We start from the raw sequence: 24,594 nt of genomic DNA, 5'->3' as shown, positions 1-24,594 counted from the left end.
TAACCACAAGTGCTACACCCTTCATATATGGTATGATGGGATGACGCCACATATTATACCTCATTAATTATGCACATATCTAATTTTGAGCGAGCCAATAGAGCTAGAGGTCTGATTTTTTGGTATATAGGGATAACTTAGCAATACAATTTTTTTTGACAAAGTGTCACGTGACCTCAATGACCTTTGACCTCAAATATACATATTTGTCCATAACTCAGTAACCACAAGTGCCACACCCTTCATATCTGGTATGATGGGAGACCTTATGAGGCCACAAATTGTACCTCATTAATTATGTGCATATCTAATTCTGAGCAAGCCAATAGAGCTGGATGTCTGATTTTTGTATATAGGGATAACTATAGGATAGAAATTTTTTGACAAAATGTCATGTGAACTTGATTTTTTACCTAAAATATACGTTTATGTCAATAAATAAGTCCCACAAGTGCTATGTCCTTTATATTTAGTAGGATGGGAGACCTTATGACAACACATGCTTTACCTCATTTATTAGTCCCCACGGACACCGTCCGGGGGGACTTATAGGTTTGGTCATGTCCGTGCGTGCGTGCGTCCGTCCGTGCGTCCGTGCGTCCGTCCGTTCACGCAGATATCTCAGAGATGCAAGGAGCGATTTCATTCAAACTTGGTACAAGGATTACTTCATATGTCATACAGATGCACGTCGATTTGTTTTGTGATACGATCCAATATGGCCGCCAGGCGGCCATTTTATTACGATTTTTTCATGTACAGAGCCATAACGCAGACATGTTTCAACCGATTTTATTCAAAGTTGGTACAAGGACATTGACCAATGTCATAGATATGCACGTCGATTTGTTTTGTGATACGATCCAATATGGCCACCAGGCGGCCATTTTATTACAATTTTTTCATGTATAGAGCCAAAACTCAGGCATATCTCAACCAATTTCATTCCAAGTTGGTACAAGGACATTAACCTATGTCATACATATGTACGTCTATTTGTTTTGTGATACGATCCAATATGGCTGCCAGGCGCCATTTTATTACGATGTTTTCATGTACAGAGCCATAACTCAGACATGTATCAAGCGAATTTATTCAAAGCTGGTACAAGGAGATAGACTAATGTCATAGATATGCATGTCAATTTGTTATGTGATACGATCCAATATGGCTGCCGTGCGGCCATTTTGTTACGATTTTTTCATGTACAGAGCCATAACTCAGGCATGTCACAACCGATTTTATTCAAAGTTGGTACAAGGACATTGACCAATGTCATACATATGCACATCGATTTGTTTTGTGATACGATCCAATATGGCTGCCAGGCGGCCATTTTATTACAATTTTTTAGCTCCCATAGCCATATGTATATATGGCAATGGAAGCTATTCTTATAGGCTAGGGAAATGTCTGTATGTATGTATGTCTGTATGTCTGTATGTCTGTATGTCTGTGTGTCTGTATGTCTGTATGTCTGTATGTCTGTCCGTCAACATCAAAAACTCCAAAACCACTGTACATTTCATCTTGATATTTGGTGTGTACATGGATGATGGGCTGTAGATGAGATTTTGTTCAAATGAAGTTGTCATTGCCAAAAATATGCAAATTAAGTGAAAAAATGTAAAAACAGTCAAAATTGAAAAAACTCAATAACCACTGAGCAGATTACATGAAAAATTAGCATGTAAGTACTGTGGGCTGACATGAAATGATTGTGCACATCTTGGGTCAGTATCTTGGACTTGCTATTTTTCATGAATTTTTTTGTAATTTTCTCCCATTTTTGGTCAAAAAATCTCCTGCTCTGAAACCACAAGTCCGATTGATTTGAAACTTGGTATGGAGGTGCATAGGAGTGACCTTTCCCAAATTTGGGCAAATCGAGGTGAAATTTGCATATTTTTAGTTTACACGTCCATAGACTCCATGTATAAGGCAGATCTCCATAGACTCCCATGTATAAGGCCACGAAAAATAAAAATTTAGTTTCTCATCGTATTCATATTGCAAAAAGGATGCAGTGACACAATTTTTAGTCCCCACGGATGAAGTCCAGTGAGCTTATAGATTGGGTCATGTCCGTCTGTTCGTCCATCCGTGAGTCCATCCGTTCACGCAGATATCTCGGATATTTTGACAAAATGTCATGTGACCTTGATGACCTTTGATCTCAAATATACATATTTGTCCATAACTCAGTAACCACAAGTGCTACCACCCTTCATATATGGTATGATGGGACAGTTTATGACGCCACATATTGTACCTCATTAATTATGCACATATCTAATTTTGAGCGAGCCAATAGAGCTAGAGGTCTGATTTTGGTATATAGGGATAACTTAGCAAAACAATTTTTTGACAAAATGTCAGTGACCTCGGTGACCTTTGACCTCAAATATACATATTTGTCCATAACTCAGTAACCACAAGTGCTACACCCTTCATGTATGGTATGATGAGACACCTTATGACGCCACATATTGTACCTCATTAATTATGCGCATATCTAATTTTGAGCGAGCCAATAGAGCTAGAGGTCTGATTTTTGGTATAAAGGGATAACTTAGCAAAACAATTTTTTGACAAAATGTCACGTGACCTCGGTGACCTTTGACCTCAAATATACATATTTTTCCATAACTCGGTAACCACAAGTGCTACACCCTTCATGTTTGGTATGATTGGACACCTTATGACGCCACATACTGTACCTCAATAATTATGCGCATATATCATTCTGAACGAGCCAATAGAGCTGGATGTCTGATTTTTGGTATATAGGGATAACTATAGGAGAGAAATTTTTTGACCAAATGTCATGTGACCTCAATGACCTTTTACCTAAAATATATGTTTATGTCAATAAATAAGTAACCACAAGTGCTATGTCCTTTGTATTTAGTAGGATGGGAGACCTTATGACAACACACGCTTTACCTCATTAATTATGTACACATCTAATTCTGGGCAAGCAAATAGAGCTAGAGATCTGATTTTTTGGCATATAGGGATTAACTAGCAATATAAATTTTTTTTTCAAAATGTCATGTGACCTCGATGACCTTTGACCTTGATTATACATATATATGCATATTTCAGTAACCACAAGTTCTATACCCTCCAATTTTGATAGGATATTAGACCTTAAGATGTCACATCTTGTACCTCATTTATAATGCGCATATGTATTTCTTGGCTGGCCGATACTGCTAGAGGTCTGATCTTTTTTCCCGATTTAGAACCATAACTTAGACATGCCTCATGTGTTTCAAATTGGGAACAACGACATAGACCTATGTGCCATAGATCTCAACATATACACTCCAGTGATACTTCTTAATGACCACATTTCCTGCCCCATCAAGACTAATACTCCTATTACAAGTGGGGACTATGTCATTGTCAATGACTTGTTATGCACATATCTTATTCTGGGCAAGGGAATAGAGGTAGAGGTATGGTTTTTGGCATATAGGGATTTATTAGCGTTACATTTTTTTTTCCAAAATGTCACGTGACCTCAATGACCTTTGACCTTGATTATACATATATTAAATATGCATATCTCAGTAACCACAAGTTCTATACCCTTCAATTTTGATAGGATATTAGACCTTAAGATAGATATCACATCTTGTACCTCATTTATTATGCGCATATGTATTTCTTGGCTGGCCAATACAGCTACAGGTCTGATCTTTTTTCCCAATTTAGAACCATAACGTAGACATGCCTCATGTGTTTCAAATTGGGAACAACGACATAGACCTATGTGCCCATAGATCTCAACATATCAATCCAGTGATACTTCTTAATGACCGCATTCCCTGCCCCATCAAGACTAATACTCCTATTACTATGTCATTGTCAATGACTTGTTTAGAATTATACTTTCGTTTTAAACTACAGTTCTTTGATGCAGTGTGGTCGTCTGGCAATCCATCATCACGGCAGATGTAGTGCATCCAATACACAGTCCACACTGTCCAATCATGCGTGCATGTTTTCCTGTTATAATTCAATAGGGTCAGAATTTTGTAGCAAGGAACATACAAAATCTTGCAGATAAATCAATTTGGATGATCTATGTACATCTATGCAAATTCCAAGTTTGCTGGACATGTGAAAATTATGTTTTTTGCCTTCATGTACAAGATGGCATGTTTACCAAGCTGGACGCTCACTGCTAAAAAAACAATAGGTTTTATTACAGTTTCACATTTCAACCCTTTCTTTGCATCTTTCTCAGCAACATTCCCCAAACCTTTTTCCTTGCATCCCTACCGCTAAATGCACTGAGGAGCACAGTGTCATCATTGACGCTATTTTTGACATTTGCAGTTGATACGAATGTTCAATTTACCTCGTTAATATTCATGGATGTTTTAGCGTTGTTTTTCCCATAGAGAATTGAATGATTTTCAGACTGTGCGGGGGATACAGCTCTTTTCATGCCATGATTTTTTTGCCTGGAGTTATTCTAAGATCAAAGATTTTACGATTTTTGTCTTTCAATTGTCACCTATTTATGAAATATAGTTTAATTTTTCCTGAAAACCTTGTACAGTGTGTGCTATTTATTACATTTTCAATGCTGATGCTAGGTGCTCTGGCAGGTCTGTATCATCAACAAAATTATTCCTGAACTTCTTGGGCAAGGCTTTGTTACATGCGTCGCCATGCATGTGTGTGCCTACACACACATACACACACATGTACATGCCTACAAACTTTGCCAAGTGTTTCCACAGCATCCTCACTGTCAACTTATTCCCAGATTTCTGAAAATGCAAACAACATTTTATGCTGGGCAATTACATGTATCAGAAGGTTTGATGATGGTTGTAACAATAACACCACAGGTTAACTTTTTGAAAATAATTCGCAAACACTTACATTAAAAGTCCCTATGTCATTTGTTTATTACCATTGTAGTTTTAACTTGTATGCACATAATAATGTAAGTGGCCATCTGAAATTGCATTTTCAGGACTTTGTCTCTGTACCGTGCCCTTTAAGAGTCGTAGTGGGCTATCTCATTGCTCACACTTTCACCATGACTCTGCCTTTGTCTTGCAGAATGTACCTGATGAATAAACTGATGTTAAATTTTTTGTTAGATTGTAGGAATTGGCATGTGTGGCGTTTTCGAACTGATCCGAGAAAGCCGATCTTCACATCCAGCATTGTGTAGTAGAGCACTGCACTCACTGTTAGACATACTACAGGGACAAACACCTGAAGGTTTATGTAATGAACCATCGAATGTCATAGGTAAGAGTGTATAACTATCATCCAATCATAATTTAGATATGTGTGACCCATATTGTCCTGCCATGTTCGAGGTATGTAAGGGGTACTGAATCGATAAGATGCGAGTGAAAATTGCGAGTCGCAAGTGGCAAAATGTACGACTTGCGAGTGGTGGAATGTATGACTTGCGAGTGGTGGAATCTAGCACTTGCGAGATGTGAAATGATTGACTTACGAGGTGTGAAAAACTATGCTTGCGAGTGGTGTACAGTATGCAAATCACATTAATGCTACAGGTCTCATCGTCCACGAGGGTTTTTATAAGTACATTTACATGGTCGAAGCAGTATTTTCAAGGTTTTCTCTGTATGTTAATTGGAAAGGAGCAATTTGTTCCCCATTCATCAAAATTTGGGGGCAGACTTGATGTTGATTTGCCATCTTGGAAGCGCTTCCCAAAATATCATTACGATCGACTCCTACTTCCGTTGCGCAGTCTATATCTATATTGCATGCAGCACCCATACTATTACCGACATCGTGATGTTTGTCAGCTTTGTGATGAGCCGGGCTGTTCTCTATCTTTTGTCGCTTTGTAATCCACAGGTTTCCCGACTCACAATTTGACATGTTTGTTCCCTTCCACACGATTTGGTCAGAAGTTGGGGGTTTAAATCCATAAAAATATGCGATGATCAAACGATTGTGTTTCATTGCGATCGAGACCATCACCACAGCGTGCCTACAGAAATGCTTGAATTTTCAATAATTCCCTCTCATTGATACAGTGTTTCAAGTTCTGCTTTCAACTTTACCTCAAAACATGAACACAATTGCACAAGTAGCCATGGAGACAGAGCGGCAACTCATGATTGTACCTAACTGCCATATTTCTTGGGATAAAAACGTGATCAGACTATATTCAAGGCGATTACATCTTGCAAGCTTGGTAACCGTGAAGAAGAAAATGTATTTATTGGGAACTCTCTTTTTGGAAATTTTTGTGGCGCTGAAAAGGGCCGTTTGGTTTGGTTTTGTAGCTTCTACCCTACACCAAACGATTGCAAACGTTGGGCAAATTTAGATATAACGATCGGACAAGGGGAATCACACAAAATTGCATGTCACTTTTCTTTTCTTGTGATGACTACGCCATCGGCCTGCATCAGATGCTGTTTTCGGGCCCAATATCACCAATCACGCCAAGCGTGTATCCAATCCAGTATGTCTCAATACTTCCGACGGAGTCGTACAGACACGTTGTCATTGCCAAACTAATGATGCTAAACTTTAGAATAACAAATCAAGGAATGTTCAACACCCCGGCACAGAGGTGTGAAGCGGTACAGTATCTGTGTATAGTTTCCAATGGAGTGTCGTTTGTACCTCCATGAGTCTCCTAATAAACCAAATGTTTATTTGACTTCCTCTGTTTTGTTCTATCGTCACTAAAATAGAGCGCATAACGTATCCATGTGTGCAAGTGCCATCGATATCATGACGATAACGGACGCGAAGCAGTTGCGATATGCATATATCGGAGAAATTTACGAGATTTCCTGTCCAAGTTTTGGAAATGCATCTGATTTTTTAGCTCCCATAGCCATATGTATATATGGCAATGGAAGCTATTCTTATAGGCTAGGGAAATGTCTTTATGTATGTATGTCTGTATGTCTGTATGTCTGTCCGTCAACATCAAAAACTCCAAAACCACTGCACATTTTATCTTGATATTTGGTGTGTACATGGATGATGGGCTGTAGATGAGATTTTGTTCAAATGAAGTTGTCATTGCCAAAAATATGCAAATTAAGAGAAAAAAATGTAAAAACAGTCAAAATTGAAAATCTCAATAACCACTGAGCAGATTACATGAAAAATTAGCATGTAAGTACTTTGGGCTGACGTGAAATAATTGTGCTTTTTTTGATTTTTTGATATTGTTGAAAATATGCAAATTAGTGCCAAAAAGGCGTTTTTGGTAAAAAATCTTCTTCTTCATAACCGCTGGTCAGACAGCTTTGATATTTGGTATACAGGTCCCTAGGGATAACCCAACTTGGATTTGTTCAAATTGTGATGAAATATGCAAATCTGTATTTTTAAGGAATTTTTTTGTCATTTTTGGTCAAAAATTTATTTCATCAAAACCGCGCTCGTCTGACAGCTTTGATATTTGGTATACAGGTTCCTACAGATAAACTAAATATGATATATAGAATATATGATGAAATCTGCAATTTTGTATTTTTGGTGCAATTTTTGCCATTTTTGGTCAAAAAATGTGTTTCTCAAAAATTACTTGTCTGATGCCTTTGATATTTGGTATACAGGTTCCTGGGGGTTCTCCTAGTGTGATATAGTGAAATTTGATGAAATCTTCAATTTTTGTATTTTTGGGTCAATTTTTGCCCTTTTTGGTCAAAATATTTGTTTCTTAAAAGTTACTCATGTGATAGCTTTGATATTTGGAATACATTTTTATACATAATTATGATGAAATCATCAATTTTGTATTTTTGCTGCTAATTTTGCCATTTTAGGTCAGGCCATTCTGAAATGAGCTATCAAAGATCTCAACCTTCTTCATCAATACATATGTCACAAAAAGTTGCTCTCTACATAACACAGCAGAGCTCTGTCGACTATTGGGTCGCTTGTTTTTTTCAAATGCTGGTCAGACAGCTTTAATATTTGGTTAACAGGTCCCTAGGATGACCTTAGTGAGATGATTTCATACAGTCAGGAAATACTTAATTTTGTATCCATGTCTATAGTAGCTTCAGGGACATTGGCCCTATGTTTAAGATAATGTTGTGATTCAGTAAGCATTTGAAATGGTAAACTGTATTTGGTGTTGAAATGAGGTAAAAAATAATGAGAAAACACAGCTGAGGTGATTTCAGCAGGTTTGGTTTCCAACAAATATATTCAAAGTTTTTTTCAATGTTAAAGAGTGATGGAGGGGGGGGGGGGGGTCCTGGCAGATTTTGAAAAAAATCCAAACAAATGTCAATAAAAAAATCAGCCACAGAAGGTTTGTCAAAAAGAAAAGGTGGGATAGTGGTTAAAAAAGAATGTACATTGTATCGGATAAAAAAGATGTTCCTCATCAATCTTCCAGACAACCCCCTTTTATCAAATGGTACACCCCTGATGTATTTTGTGTGCAATTAACCATGCAGTGTATTTTAGTTTAAGATGTTAATCAAGTTAGGTAAGGATTTGAAAGGAATAGTCAAGTTCACCACAGTTAAATTTCTTAACTTTTGGTACCTTGTGTCATCATCCTTGTGTAATTGGTTAAGTTTGTAAGTTGCTCCAGATGTGGATGTACCAGCTGTTCTGGAAGAAAACAATGTTTACTTTTCCCTATAGGGTTTCTGAGTTAATGATTGTATGTTGAAATCTCTCCATGTATCTGGTGCGTGGGCAAAATGTAAATATTGGTTGCATGTTATGTATTTCAGTCTATGTCAAATATTGTAAATGAAAAATCAAGAACAGTTGCTGTGTGCTTGTAAAAGATAACATGTTTGTCAATACATATTAACACTGCCTTGCAGTTTGATGGTCTTAAAAATTATCACAGAAGTAGAAAACGAAAAGAAACTAATCAAATTGCTGTAACATATTCACCCTCAGTGTCTGTAGGCCTATACTTAACCCTTAAAGTGCCATAGACTTTCTATGCAATGCAACTGCCAGGCCAAGGACTTTTTGAACCAAACTTCTCAACATGTTATGCTTTTTTCAGACCGGTGCAGTTCATTTTTTGTGAAGAGAAGCCCTAAAAACCCATTATTATTTCCAAAGCTCAGGATATGAAGAAGCTCTCTATGACAATGAAAAGTTTCAATTTACACATTGAAGGTGTAAAATTGGGCTAAAATGCTCGTTTTTTGTTCAAAATTCACTGAAAATGATAAAAAGTTTCTAAAAATGTATAAAATTCATCAACGGCCTTCAAACTTGAATAAAATTTTCATGTTATCGAGAGACATGAATTCAGATACACGATTTCAGCATCATGTAACATCATACGTAAATAATAAATAAAAACAAACAAACAATTAGTGTCTTTCAAAATAATACAAATGCTTCCTGTGCAAATGCATCTCTACAAAAATACAAATAATATTTTACATGCCGTACATTAAATGTAGATTGACAACTACTGTCTATGGAGCATCGGCATGATTGCATTGCCTAAGCACTGTCGTTTTGTCTATTGTATTTGTTTGTTTGTTTGTTTGTATTTGTTTGCTTGTTTATATATTTTATTTCTGCTAAGGAAAATGATTTTCCAGAGAAAAATTCAGTGTTCATATCCACTTTGTCATCAGTTTACTATCTATCATACGATTTCTTGTTAGTGTTATTTAAAATCTGTCTTCAAAGTTAGAAGAAATCAATTACAGTCTTGTTTGCCTGTAAACACAAACAATTAATTTGCATACACAGAGACAACAAGGTTCCATATTGTACATGGAGGGGTATCTATTGTGCAACACATGCACACAACTATAGGGCATATTCAACTGACTCTGTATAGTTTGAACCGCCAGTATAATTATAATGAAGAGTTGAAGACAAAAACATTTCACTGACCTTTTTAGTCCCCGCGGACGAAGTCCGGCGGGGACTTATAGATTGGGTCCCGTCTGTGCGTCCGTCCGTCCGTCCGTCATCAACAGTTTCTCAGACACTGCTGAACCAATTTTGTTCAAACTTGGCACAAAGGCATAGCACTATGACCTACAGATGCACGTCGATTTATTTTGTGATACGATCCAATATGGGCGCGAGGCGGCCATTTTGTTGCGATTTTTCATGTCTTTGGACCATAACTCAGACATCCTTGAGCAGATTCTGTTCAAACTTGGCACAAAGGCATAACACTATGGCTTTCATATCCATGTCAAATTATTTTGCAATACGATCCAATATGGGCGTGAGGCGGCCATTTTGTTGCGATTTTTCATGTCTTTGGACCATAACTCAGACATCCTTGAGCAGATTCTGTTCAAATTTGGCACAAAGGCACAACACTATGGCCTACAACTGCATGTCAATTATATTGCGATACGATCCACTATGGGCGCAAGGTGGCCATTTTGTTGCGATTTTTCATGTCTTTGAACCATAACTCAAACATACTGAACAGATTCTGTTCAAATTTGGCACAAAGGCATAACACTATGACCTACAGATGCACGTCGATTTATTTTGTGATACGATCCAATATGGGCGCGAGGCGGCCATTTTGTTGCGATTTTTCATGTCTTTGGACCATAACTCAGACATCCTTGAGCAGATTCTTTTCAAATTTGGCACAAAGGCATAACACTATGGCCTACAAATGCATGTCGTATTATATTGCGATACGATCCAATATGGGCGTGAGGTGGCCATTTTGTTGTGATTTTTCATGTCTTTGGACCATAACTCAGACATCCTTGAACCGATTCTGTTCAAATTTGGCACAAAAGCAAAACATTATGCCCTTCATATGAACACCAATTTATTTTGTGATATGATCCAATATTGCCGACAGGCGGCCATTTTTTTGTGATTTTTTTCATGTCTTTGAACCATAACTCAAACATCCTTGAACCGATTTTGTTCAAACTTGGCACAAAGGCAAAACACTATGGCATACATATGCATGTATCAATTAACCTTGCGATAGGATCCAATATGGCTGCAGAACTGCCATTTTGTTGGAATTTTGCATGTCTTTGAAGCGTAATTCAAAGGTCATTACTCCCATTTTGTCCAAACTTGGTACAAAGATCAAGCACTATGGCACACATATACATGTCAATTTACTTTGTGACATGTTCCAATATGGCTGCCAGATTGTCATTTTTTTCCAATATCGCTGCCAGATGGTCATTTTTGGGTTTTTTCATGTCTTTGAGGCTTAATCATATGCAAATATTCCTTAACCAATGTTGTTGAGACTTGGTACAAAGATAAAGTACTATGGCATACATATGCATGTCTACTAATTTTGTGCTATGATCCATATGGTCAATAGACAGCCATTTGATTTCAATTTTGGTGTGATTTTTTATGTCTTTGAAACATAAAAATAGGTTACTGTCCCTCGTTGGACTGATTTTGTTCAAACGTGATATAAGATAAAATACTATGGCTACATTCTTGTGCACACTAATTTTTTTCATTATATGATCCGAAATGGCTGATTACAACAACATACCCGATCCCATACCATTTCGAAAATTCCACCAAACCACGTGTATAGTATGTGCCATCATGACAGTAGAGGCAGTGAGGGCATCTTTATGTGTTATGTAATCAAAAAGTTCCTTCAGTGGTCATTACTGGCAGAGATGAGTCATTTATTGAACGTTCCTCAGATTACTTTATTATGCAAGTCACAGGCCTGATGCACCCGTTGCATCAATGTCATGTCAGCTACCTAGACCACAGCTACCTAGACACCAAAGATTATAACAAAATGGACAACGGGGACTGTGTCATCAACGATGACTTGTTATCAATAATTTTGGTGTTTGACCCAACTTACATTAGTTTAATTCATGTACGCGTGTGTAACTATCTGTGGCTTATCGAGTCACAGACTCGTACTACCATACAATACTGGTCAATCCGTTCGCCAAGTTTGATCACGTATTTTGACAAGCACGCCACAAAATCCGCCACGAAATGGAAAGAAACCACTAAGTATCGAAAAAACGTTTCATGTCCGGTTTATTTCAGTTAAAAAAAATGCGTAACACGTAGGAAATGTCTCGCAATGTCAACAGTTCGGAACAACTACATTTCATTTACAAACCGGGTCGACTGTCATGGCCGTCTCGCTCCAGGACGGCCGGAGGTCAAATATCAACAGTTTAAAGGGGCTTTTTGGCAGTCCAACGCTTGAAAATCGACAAAATACACTTCAGTTTAACCAAATCCTTACAAATTTCTCAATCTTGCATGTTTTGGACTTCAAAAACCCTAATCTCGGGTTCCATGTCGAGAGTTAGGCATCACACAGTGCCGCCATCTTGGCCGCCGATACGTTCGAAGTTCACTATCTCGATCGATTTGGTCAGCAAATCGCGTTATTTTTCTGTAAAATATTCTCAAAAAGACTGTAAAATCTATCATTTCTATCACCCAGAGGGCAGTAGCTTGGCATAATATCGTTGTCTTCCGTGTCCACGGCATGGTAAAGCTTTCAAAACGTACGTATGTGTTTCGTTCAATGCACTGTGGCCGTATCCGCGTATGGGTGAAACTGCAGACCTGATTAAATATTCATGAAACCACTGACCTCTTTTGAAGAAAGTTTGCATAAATTACTGGAATTTTCGATTGTTAGGCTGCATGATGTCATTATTTTAGTCCTTATATGGTACTAAACTGGGTTCAAAGGGTCAGGAATACCCTCCTTCTGGCTGAGTTCGGCAATGCATAGCTAAGTTAGGCATAATTATAGGACGCAACCACTGTCGGTTTATATACCGACGTGGCGCTGAGAGCGAGAATGCCGTGTCGGTTTATAAACCGACGCGGCACTTTAAGGGTTAACTATTTTATCATTACATTCAGCTTTTTGTTATATCTTTAATACTCTCCATGGGCCAAGGCACACTTGGGGTCAAGTCATCACTCTATACCAGTCTGTGAATGTCAGTCTGTCTGTATTTAGGTCCATGTTTCATACAATTGTTAGTTTGTTTTGATAACTATATGGGAGCGAACAGTGATATTGTCACTATTTTCTACTTTTTTTGTTCCAATCAAAACAAAATCTCTCAATATCAATTGGCAAATAATGTAATACATGATGATCTGGGCTTGTTTTCTGACTTTCGACCGCCATCTTGGCCATATAAGCTTAAGTTTTACGTTTGCTGGTTGAGTATGTCGGGATCATTGCTCAAACTTCAGCAAATATTCGTTTTATCTTATTTCAACATCAATAATTTCAAATTTAATAAAAAAAACATATTAGTTCAAAGAATCTGAGAGAATCGAGTGATGCAAAATGTGTTTTTTGCATACCAGTATATTGACTTGTTGTTGTGGTAATTTTGTAGGCCGTGGATACTGTCCGCATTGATCGAGATCCGCATCCGGCGCCAAGCGACACACTGCTGCAATCGGTGAAATCTGTTTTCACCACGTACGGTGAAAACACCTCATGCCAAAATGTACGTATTCCAAAGCGCCCATCGACGTTCGACGTGAATAGTTTATGCTTGTAAATCTACTAATATAGTGGCTTTTGACGCAAAATAATTAAAACGATACTACGTCGACATGGTGTGGAGCACTCACCAACGTGAACCTGGGATTGAGAACGGAAAGAGCACGGCATCAGTCATCGTTTGATACCGTACTAGTCCTATACGTATCTATCCCTCATCGGCGCATGAAACCAGACACTTCGCACCAAAACCTCTTCGCACCTTACCATCTCACCCCATACCATTTCGCACCAAAACAACCTCGTACCAAAACCACTTCGCCCCAAAAGTCACGTTGCCCCAAACCATTTCCCACAAAACAATGCCACTATGCCCCAAACTTATCGCCAACCTGTGAAGCTGAAAATAACCAACTACTGCCATGGAAGATTTCATCAGCTTTTTCTACCATCTCAGGACTGAAATCTTGAAATTGTACACATTAGGAGAAAATGACCTCATGCAATTCCGTGCACTGCACCTGAGTTGTAGCATTTTGTGTTTCTTTTTTTAGCTCACATTTGGTTATACCAATGTGAGTTTATCGTATAAGCTGAAGTTGATGGCGTCTGTATGTATGTGTGTATGTATGTACGTACAGTATGTCCGTCAACATCAAACACACGCAAACCGCTGCACATTTCAGCTTGGTATTTGGTGTGTGGATGCATCCTGGGCTTTAGATGGGATTTTGTTCAAATGAAATCTGCATTGCCAAAATTATGCAAATGAGCTTACAAAATGTGAAAATGGTCAAGAATTAATATCTCGAGAACCGCTGTTTTGATTGCTTTGAAAATTTGTGTGCAAGTACCTTAGGTGAACCTTATACAGTTTTATGAATATTGTGAAGATATCCTTAATTTTGTATTTTTACTGAATTTTTTGGTGATTTTTCTCATTTTCAGTAAAAATTATTCTTCTCTGAAACCGCCAGCCCAATCGCTCTCAAATTTGGGTTGGATCTTGGCGAGGGTGTTTCTCTTCTAATTTGTTGAAATTATGACAAAATTGAGAAAATTACTATTTTGGAGCAATTTTGTCATTTTTGGTCAAAAAATCTTAAACAGTATTTTCTTTTTAAAACCCCTGGACAGACAGCTTTTATATTTGGTACACAGACGTACAGAGATGGCAATAGTTAGATATGTGGAAATTGTTCTGAAATATACAAATTTGTATTTTTAAGATTACATTGTCATTTTTGGTCAAGAAAACTTGATCTCAAAATTACTTGTTTGATAAGCTTTGTAATTAGTCCCCACGGACACGGTCCGGTGGGGACTTATAGGTTTGGTCATGTCTGTGCGTGCGTGCGTGAGTGCGTGCGTGCATACGTGCGTGCGTCCGTTCACGCAGATATCTCAGACATGCCCAGGTCAATTTCTTTTAAACTTTGCACAAGGATAGTACCCTACCCCATACAGATGCACGTCGATTTGTTTCACAATGCGATCAAATTTGGCCGTGTTAGAGGACTTTTTAGTTTTCACCTCCATAGACTCCCATGTATAAGGCAGTCGCCATAGACTCCCATGTATAAGGCAGTCCATAGACTCCCATGTATAAGACAGTCTATAGACTCCCATGTATAAGGCCAAGAAAAATAAAAATTTAGTTTCTCATCGTATTCATATTGCAAAAAGGATGCAGTGACACAGGTTTTAGTCCCCACGGATGAAATCCAGGGGGCTTATAGATTGGGTCATGTCCGTCCGTGAGTCCATCCGTGAGTCCATCCGTTCACGCAGATATCTCAGATATTTTGACAAAATGTCACGTGACCTCGGTGACCTTTGACCTCAAATATACATATTTGTCCATAACTCAGTAACCACAAGTGCTACACCTTCATATATGGTATGATGGGACACCGTATGACGCCACATATTGTACCTCATTAATTATGTGCATATCTAATTTTGCGAACCAATAGAGGTAGAGGTCTGATTTTTTGTATATAGGGATAACTTAGCAATACAATTTTTTTGACAAAATGTCACTTGACCTCGGTGACCTTTGACCTCAAATACACATATTTGTCCGTAACTCAGTAACCACAAGTGCTACACCCTTCATATATGAGACCTTATGATGCTTCATACTGTACCTCATTAATTATGCATATACCTAATTCTGAGCAAACCCATAGAGCTGGATGTCTGATTTTTGGTATATAGGGATAACTATAGGATAGAAATTTTTTGACCAAATGTCATGTGACCTCGATGACCTTTGACCTGAAATATACGTTTATGTCGATAAATATGTAACAACAATGCTATGTCCTTTATATTTAGTAGGGTGGGAGACCTTATGACAACACACGCTTTACCTCATTAATTATGCACACATCTAATTCTGAGCAAGGGAATAGAGCTAGAGGTCTGATTTTTGGCATATAGGGATTAATTAGCAATACAATTTTTTTCAAAATGTCACGTGACCTTATGACCTTTGACCTTGATTATACATATATATGCATAACTCGGTAACCACAAGTTCTATACCCTCCAATTCTGATAGGATATTAGACCTTTAGATGTCACATCTTGTACCTCATTATTATGCGCATATGTATTTCTTGGCTGGCCAATACAGCTAGAGGTCTGATCTTTTTTCCCGATTTAGAACAATAACTTAGACATGCCTCTTGTATTTCAAATTGAGAACAATGACATAGACCTATGTGTCCATAGATCTGAACATATACACTCCAGTGATACTTCTTAATGACCACATTTCCCTGCCTCAACAAGACTAATACTCCTATTACAAGTGGGGACTATGTCATTGTCAATGACTTTTTTGGTATAAAGTCCCGAGGGCTGTTATTAGATACATTTTCTGCTCAAAGTGTTGGGAAACCCCCAAATTTGTATATTTTAGGTTGTTTTTTCAGTTTGTGACCTTAAATGACCTACACCAACCCAGGATATGTTGTGAGACAGCTTTGAAGGCTAACTTTTCTACGTAAGACATACAAGAACTGATGAGAAACTTGGATCCGGGATAATTCCAGATGTTGTAATCACCATCCACAGTGGAAGGCATTTCACCGTCTGTAACTAACTTAAGTGCTGTTTACATTAGAATGATAACACTCATGGCATTAATTAAAAAATCCTCAAGGTTGTAAATATATTACTGTCATCTGGCATTATGTAATACCAAGGGATGGAACATTTGATATTCAGGAGGGGGTAGGGTCTAGAAGATTGATGAGGTAGCATTACTTTTTTACCAGATCCCTTCTACATTTTTTTAACCCACTCCCACCTTTTCTGTTTATCAAACTTTCTCTGTCTATTTTTTGTCGTTGACATTTGCTTATGTATTTAGGATCTGCTTGTCCCATTGCTATAGAAGTTGTTATAACACGCCACATGCTCATTCCGTGCCGCGATTCGCCAGAATACGTCACGTGACGAGAAAATAGATATGTCTAGTCCCCGTCGGATCGACAAAAGTGACGTCAGAGGGCATTTTTTGAAAAGTTTTTTCCCTAGGGAAATAGTTCTGACCAAATTTGGAAAAGTGCCCGGTCACGTGACCGTAGTGTCGTCTGCAGCTTTGCAACAATGGCGGGTGACTAATACGTGATGTGCGTCTGGGATAGGTGACGACACATCCTCTTAAACAGAATTTCCAACATTTTCCAACATTCCAACAGCGTAGGAACTTGAACAGCTCATCGACGGAAAAGATTAGAGTGCAACTAAGGATGTCGCTAGGTATGTTTAGAATATGTTTTGAAAGAAAGTGGTACCACATACTACTGAAACCGCTGTCACAGTGGAAACATCGCCCGGTGAACTTGTCACAGTGGATTGTTGTGATGCAAAATATCAAAACACATTAAAAACTATATAACAATACAACATGAGCATGTGGTGTGTTATAAAACACCTATAGCCTGGTCTTTATTCGGGCTATAGCGCTCGTCTGTTACCCCTTGTGGCCGTGTGTTACCAGAAACACATCGCTATACCCCTCGGCCTACCGCCTCGGGGAATAGCGATGTGTTTCTGGTAACACACGGCCCCTCGGGGTAATAGACGAGCGCTATAGCCCTCATGACCAGGCAATAGGTGTTTAATATGCATGTTCCTAAAGATGACCTCCGGTACCTAAGTTGCAGACCTTATATGCTTTTGTCATTCTTGTGTTTCCTGGTTTAAATATTTCTCGAATGGACCAATTCAAACCGAATGTGAGCACACTGTCCTTGACGGTATTTTTCTAATTCTACCGTTTATGGTTTCATGAACAATAAATGGTTCCTGGTGGCAAAAATGTCCTGACACATTAAATGCTTCCAAGTTGCAGGTAAATACAAAGTTAGGCATCGTTATTTTAGGACGAGTTGATGGTACTATACTTTTGGCGAAGTGGTTTTAGTATGAGATGGTACTTTGGGTAAAGTGGCGTTGGACGAGGTAGTACTTGGGACGAGGTGGTTTTGGTACAAAATGGTTTTGGGATGAAGTTGTGAGGGGCGAACTGGCTTTGGTGCGAAGTGTCCGGACCCCAAAGGGAATAGGACTACTCTTTTTACATTGCCTGCAATCAGTAGTTGATATAGTTTACGACACAATTTTTGGGCCTGAAAAATGTCGTTTAATTGTATAAATATGCCAAAATTTAGTATGATTAGTCATTCTCCCATTAAATGACACTGTCCGTTTCTCGTCCTGTCATGTTACTTCCACAATAGTCCTGCCTATCAAAATCAATGACGACTTGTACAGAAACTTATGTTATTGTTTGAAAAGTAGAAGTTCAGAAGAACCCGCACTAGCTCTTCCTACACTCTTTGAATACAAATACGGTTTGTGCACAACGCAATCCGCCCACGCATGCTGTCACAAATAAACGACACAGGGACAGGATCGAGCATCGAAGTGTCCATAACGGAATTTTATTATATAAGCGATGTTGTATTGAGAGAGAGAGAGAGAGAGAGAGAGAGAGAGAGAGAGAGAGAGAGAATCGTAATTATGCAAAGAAAGTGCAACAGTCGTGGTACCGACCATCGCGACCTGTGATCTGTGACACTATTTAAAAGGATGCGTACCTGTTGACAGTTTTGTCACCCTTTTGTCGGACAGTCATGGTCTGTGGAATGACTTGCACGATCCAGGAATATAATGTCGGCAGGATCAGGAGAGACACTGAGACAATACTAGTGTTAACACTTGTACATATGAAGCCTTTGAATTCATATCTTTAAATGAGCGCAAACGGAGTGACCGACAACTGAGTCACATCAACCACTTCGTACATGTTCTGCCGTACAAAAAACGCAGTCACTCCAGATAGCTTTTTTCAAACGGAATGACCGACAAAACACACACCACTCGCAATTTTGATACGTATCACCACTCGCAAGCATCGTTTTTCACACCTCGCAAGTCAATCATTTCACCTCTCGCAAGTGCTAGATTTCACCACTCGCAAGTCATACATTCCACCACTCTCAAGTCGTACATTTTGCCACTTGTGACTCGCAATTGTCACTCGCATCTTATCGATTCGGTACCCCAACATACCTGCATGTTCATATATCACCATCAAAGTCAAGTTGGTTAACACCAATTAGGCATAACATGCCCCGTATGTTGCATTTCAACAAAGATGAAAACATTTTAAAGCCCCTTAAAACATTACTGATGCTGACTAAACCTGCTATAACATACCCATGCCAGGTAGGTTAAAATCCATACAGGTTTTGGCTCAATACCACTTAATACGGACTCAGCAGATGGAAATGTGATATGCCTGCAGGATAAGGAGTAATGAAAGAATGTGATGATCTGTGGATTACTAGTATCTTCTGTGTCTGTATTTTTTATTGCTTGGCAGTGTGTTCAAAATGGCAGGCTTTTTACCAAAACTGACATTGTCAGTAGTGATGAGTGCTTTGATTTCGTGACAATGCTAGTGATCTTGAGTAAATTGATACATGTGTAGGAGGGTATGAGAGTGCTGTGGTTGTATTACAAGTTAACAGGCATTATATTACCATGCCCTGCCTGTCGCATTGTGATTGGTCGAGCTGAACCACGTGACTGACCACAAATACACCGTAATGGTTTGTTTACATGCCCGTGAATGTGAATAATAAAATTAATAACTCACAGTATCATAACTTTACAGCTCAAACGTAAATCTAGACCTGGTTCAAGTCTGTGATTTGTGAATGTTTGAGTGGAGTGAATACAATGATTTGTATTTTGCTTTCATGTGAAACACGCGCGTAAGTAGATGCGATGAGTGAGGTGAACGCTATACAGGGAGTTTCACCCAGAATCACAGACTTGGCTTTCCTGCAGGGTTTGCATTGCTGTAAATTATTCAAGAGATGACGTATTTATCAGGGTTCGTACGCTCCTGGAAAGTCCTGGAAAGTCCTGGAATTTAAAACCACTCCTGGAAACTCCTGGAAACTCCTGGAAAATCAAAATTTACTCCTGGAAAACTCCTGGAAAATCGCTAGTTACGATCGCATATGGTCGAGAACAACCTGATTGTAAGGGCGAACGTCAAAACAGTATAATTGTCGAACGTCAAAATTGCAAAAATGCGAAAAGATGTTTTGCGACAGGTGGGGAGCCCTCCCGAGACAAAATTTGGAAAGCGTAGTAGTGTTTCTTATAATGTCGTAAAGGGGTACCCTTGTACTAGCGTGGGCGAGACCATGTTGTGTATTCCATTATCCACAGTTTTGCACGCACTTACCGGTACAGTGACATCGAAGTATGCATGAGTAGGTTGTGGGAGGGACCGTGTTGAAATTTAAAGCTTGTTCGGGTCACCAGTCACAGCAATGCCTCCTGCAAAGTGCTTATTCAGCGATCATTGGTTGAAACAGCCCGAGTACGTAGGATGGCTTGAGCGGGCGCACGATAAATTCGCGGCAAGATGCAAACTTTGTGAAAAGACTTTCGATGTATCGGAAAGCCTAGCACTGCGTGTGATGCACCGTGTTCCCGTGGCTTGCCATTCGGCACATTCATGCGAGATATTGCCGGCCTTTGTGCCCTTCACCGTGCATCACCAGCAAACTTATGGTTTTTGACGTGATGCGAACAGTTCTTTTTTCGCCCGACTGTGATAACAACCTGAGACGACAAAAGATTTCCTGAAAATTTTTATTGATGTTGTGTCCCAACATTATCTCACATCTGATCACTTCAATCAAGTAAACATCCTTGAGTCAATATACATACTTTGAAATTCACGTTCCAGAGATTAAGTATCCACAATGTCACATGTTACAGTCTTTACTCTTAGACAATGAAGTTACAAGTTTTAGGTTAGTAATATCAAGCTTGCACCAGCATCTGTCCTGAGCATCTGTCCATGTGTTCTCACAGGAAATTACAGGGAACAAAAATTATTTGAGAAGTTTTTCTCCTTTAAATAGAAGCTATATTGCAATTAAAACATATCATGGATAGATTGCTCTCAAATGATCTGAAACACAGTTATTGCCCATTAGCAACAAATCTAAATAGCAAGATTTATGTAAAGTTCATGAACTTACACAAGGTATTAGACAAAAAGATGACTATGACTTTTCTGCCCTACTTGATCATCTTGCCCCTAAAGCCCCAATAGCTGCAAATATTTAATAAACCGATCTCAAAATATCCTTAGTGTTCCAAGAGGTTTCTTTGAATAAGAACCATTAGAGACTGAAAAAGTGTATAACGCTGCCATGAATGTCGTGAGTGGCATGTAAATTCAAAGGTTTTAACGTCATTTAAGATTTCCCGCCATTTTCAAAAACTTGTCATATGACAGAGAAAAGAAAGATTACAACAACAAAATGTTAGCCACCGTGTGATGCATTCAAGTAAATGGCATCATACTTGTTTCTGTTATGATCATGATGTATATGTGCAGGAAAATACTGTTTTTAGCTCCGCTGTCAGCGACGCGGAGCTTATCAGATAGGTTGATTTTCCGTCGTCGTCCGTCGTCGTCCGTCAACAATTGCCTTCTCCTCTGAAACCGCAAGTCCAATTGCTGTGAAATTTTATATGCAGTTCACTTTAGGTGACCTCACTTCAGTTTGTTCAAATTCTGGTGAAATTTGCATATTTGTATTTTTGGGGCATTTTTTGGTGTTTTTGGTAAAAAAATCTTCTTCTCTGAAATTGCTTGTCCGATTGCTTTCAAATTTGATATGCAGTTTGCTTAGGGTGACTTCAGTCAGATTTGTTCAAATTGTGGTGAAATTTGCATATTTGTATTTTTTAAGGCAATTTTTGTCATTTTTGGTAAAAAAATCTTTAAAAATCTTCTTCTTCAAAACTACCACTCAGATAGCTTTGATATTTGATACATAGGTCCCTAGGGATGATCTATTTCAGATTTGTTCAAATTGTGCAGAAATATGCAAATTTGCATTTTTAAGGCAATTTTTGCCATTTTTGGTCAAAAAATGTATTTCTCAAAAAGTACTGGTCTGATATTTTTGAAATTTGGTATACAGGTTTCTATTGATAAACCAAGTAATATGTATTGAATTTCTGATGAAATCTGTAATTTTGTATTTTTGGGGCAATTTTTGCCATTTTTGGTCAAAAAATGTGTATTTCCAAAACTACTCATCTGATAGCTTTGAAATTTGGTGTACAGTGTTCTACAGATGAACTAAATGATAGTTATCGAAATTATGATGAAATCTGCAATTTTGTAATTTTGGGGCAATTTTTGCCATTTTTGGTCAAAACATGTGTTTCTCAAAAAGTACTGGTCTGATAGCTTTGAAATTTGGTATACAGGTTTCTAAAGATGAGCGAAGTAATATATATTGAATTTCTGATGAACTACATGATATTTATTGAAAAAATGCGTTTCTCAAAAAGTACTTGTCTAACAGCTTTGAAATTTGGTATACAGGTTTCTATAGATGAACTAAATTTGATCTTTTGAAATTATGATGAAATCTGCAATTTTTATTTTTGGGGGTAATTGTTGCCATTTTTGGTCAAAAAATTTATTCTCAAAAATTACACATCAGATAACTTTGGTTGACATATTCTTAGGGATGATCCTATGTGTATGGCGCGTAATCAAGGCCAATATTCGAACTTCCCATTTTCAACTATACAACTCAACATTCAACATTCAAACTCCCCATTTTCAACTATACAACTCAACATTCAACATTCAAACTCCACGTTTTCAACTATACAACTCAACATTCAACATTCAAACTCCCCATTTTCAACTATACAACTCCACATTTTCAACTTTCGAACTCCCCATTTTCAACTATACAACTCCACATTTTCAACTTTCGAACTCCCCATTTTCAACTATACAACTCTACATTTTCAACTTTCGAACTCCCAATTTTCAACTTTCGAACTCCACACATTCAACTTTCGAACTCCACATTTTCAACTATGGAACTCAACATTTTGGATTCGTATTCCCCATTTTCAACTATCGAAGTCATAGGTCCCCCTAGACCACTAGCCAGCGAACACAAGCCAAAATTAGCATACATATAGTCAAATACGACTTCAAAAAATCGTCGGTGTCATTTTACATGAAACTACTTATCACTTTGTTAGGGAGTCCCAAACATATGGTGACCTCGCAGTTAATTTTGGACGACACCGGGTTCGTTAGTGACCACGTCAGTGGTAGTTTGTCTAGGCTGCTACTTGACCTTGACCAGCCCGACAGACGGGGAGATGTGTCACGTAGGTGTGAGAGTCTTGTTAGACTTTTGTCACAGTTAAGTGGCATTTGAATGTGTAGTGAGCGTATTGTCCAGCTGGTGCAAGCCGCTCAACGTGAAATACATGATGTTGAACATAGTGGTCACGGTGTAATAAAGGGAAAGTGGCTTCACACATCAGCCATCTCGTCTTGTATGTGCTTTGGTGTGTTTAGTGTTAGCTCTGCATTGCAGGGCTGTGTGTTACCGGCGTTATACGGCCTCCCACTACATGTGGTGGGAGGCCGTATAACGCCGGTAACACACAGCCCTGCCTAGCCCTGCGTACGATGCTGTGTGTTCCGCTACAGCTAATCGCCCTGCTCACCAGGCGATTAGCTGTAGCGGAACACACAGCATCGTATGCAGGGCTAAGCCCTGCCATGCAGAGCTAGTTTAGTGTTTGAGTTGTGTTTTGGCTTTAATAGTGTGGAAATTAACAAGCGAGTTGTTAATTTTAAAATAAGCCATGGCGAGCCACGCATGCATGCTCTTGATTAGACGACATGATAGCGACCGAATTAGGCCTAAGTGATGGCGGAGGTCGGCGGTAAATCTTGATAGCATCACAAGTGTTTCCGGTCCATATTTTTGGACCCTCTAGAACATCACATAGGAATAACTCTAAAACTCTGAAACGTCATGTGACGTATCTATGACGCGTTCTGACGTAGTATAGCCCAGAAGGAAAAACGTGGGTAACTACAATGAAGCAAGTTAGGGATGCCTAGGGAGAATTAGAATCCTAAATGTTGAGTTCGAGAGTTGAAAATGTGGAGTTCGAAAGTTGAAAATGGGGAATAGCAATCCCAAATGTTGAGTTCGATAGTTGAATGTTGAGTTGTAAGCTTATAGTTGAAAATGGGGAGTTTGAATGTTGAATGTCGAGTTGTATAGTTGAAAATGGGGAGTTGAATGTTGAATGTCGAGTTGTATAGTTGAAAATGGGGAGTTTGAATGTTGAATGTCGAGTTGTATAGTTGAAAATGGGGAGTTTGAATGTTGAATGTCGAGTTGTATAGTTGAAAATGGGGAGTTAGAATATTGGCCTTGATTACGCGCCATACTATGTGATACATTCAAAGTATGATGAAATCTTCAATTGTATATTTTTGCAGCTTATTTTAGCCATTTTTTTCTGGCCACTGCATTGAGCTATCAAAGATTTCCACCTTCTTCATCAACATGTGTCAAAAATAGTTATTCTCTATATAAACACAGCGGAGCTATATCGGCTGCTAGGTCGCTTGTTTGTATTTTCCCGTGGGGGCGCCATTTTATGGGTGTGGCACCCATTTATTATTAAACCTGTTAAAACGTGTAGGCATGGTCCAAATCATCGAGCAGTGATACTTC

The 24,594-nt window shown here is 38.6% G+C and overlaps 1 protein-coding gene across 3 annotated transcripts in view; it reads left to right on the top strand.

Moving 5' to 3' along the window:
• The window catches only part of LOC139130331 (E3 ubiquitin-protein ligase MYCBP2-like), a 688,708-nt gene that overhangs the window by 64,663 nt on the left and 599,451 nt on the right, over positions 1-24,594 (top strand). For all 3 annotated transcript variants that reach the window (XM_070696083.1, XM_070696082.1, XM_070696081.1), the window contains exon 4: positions 5,130-5,283. In XM_070696083.1, coding sequence (XP_070552184.1) covers positions 5,130-5,283 — 154 coding nt within the window. The remainder of the gene's footprint in view (positions 1-5,129; positions 5,284-24,594) is intronic.

This window comes from Ptychodera flava, chromosome 4 (assembly GCF_041260155.1).
Source record: "Ptychodera flava strain L36383 chromosome 4, AS_Pfla_20210202, whole genome shotgun sequence".
Taxonomy (NCBI): Eukaryota; Metazoa; Hemichordata; class Enteropneusta; family Ptychoderidae; genus Ptychodera; species Ptychodera flava.
Note: the sequence above shows the minus strand (reverse complement) of the source record. Positions and strands in the feature narration are given on the sequence as shown.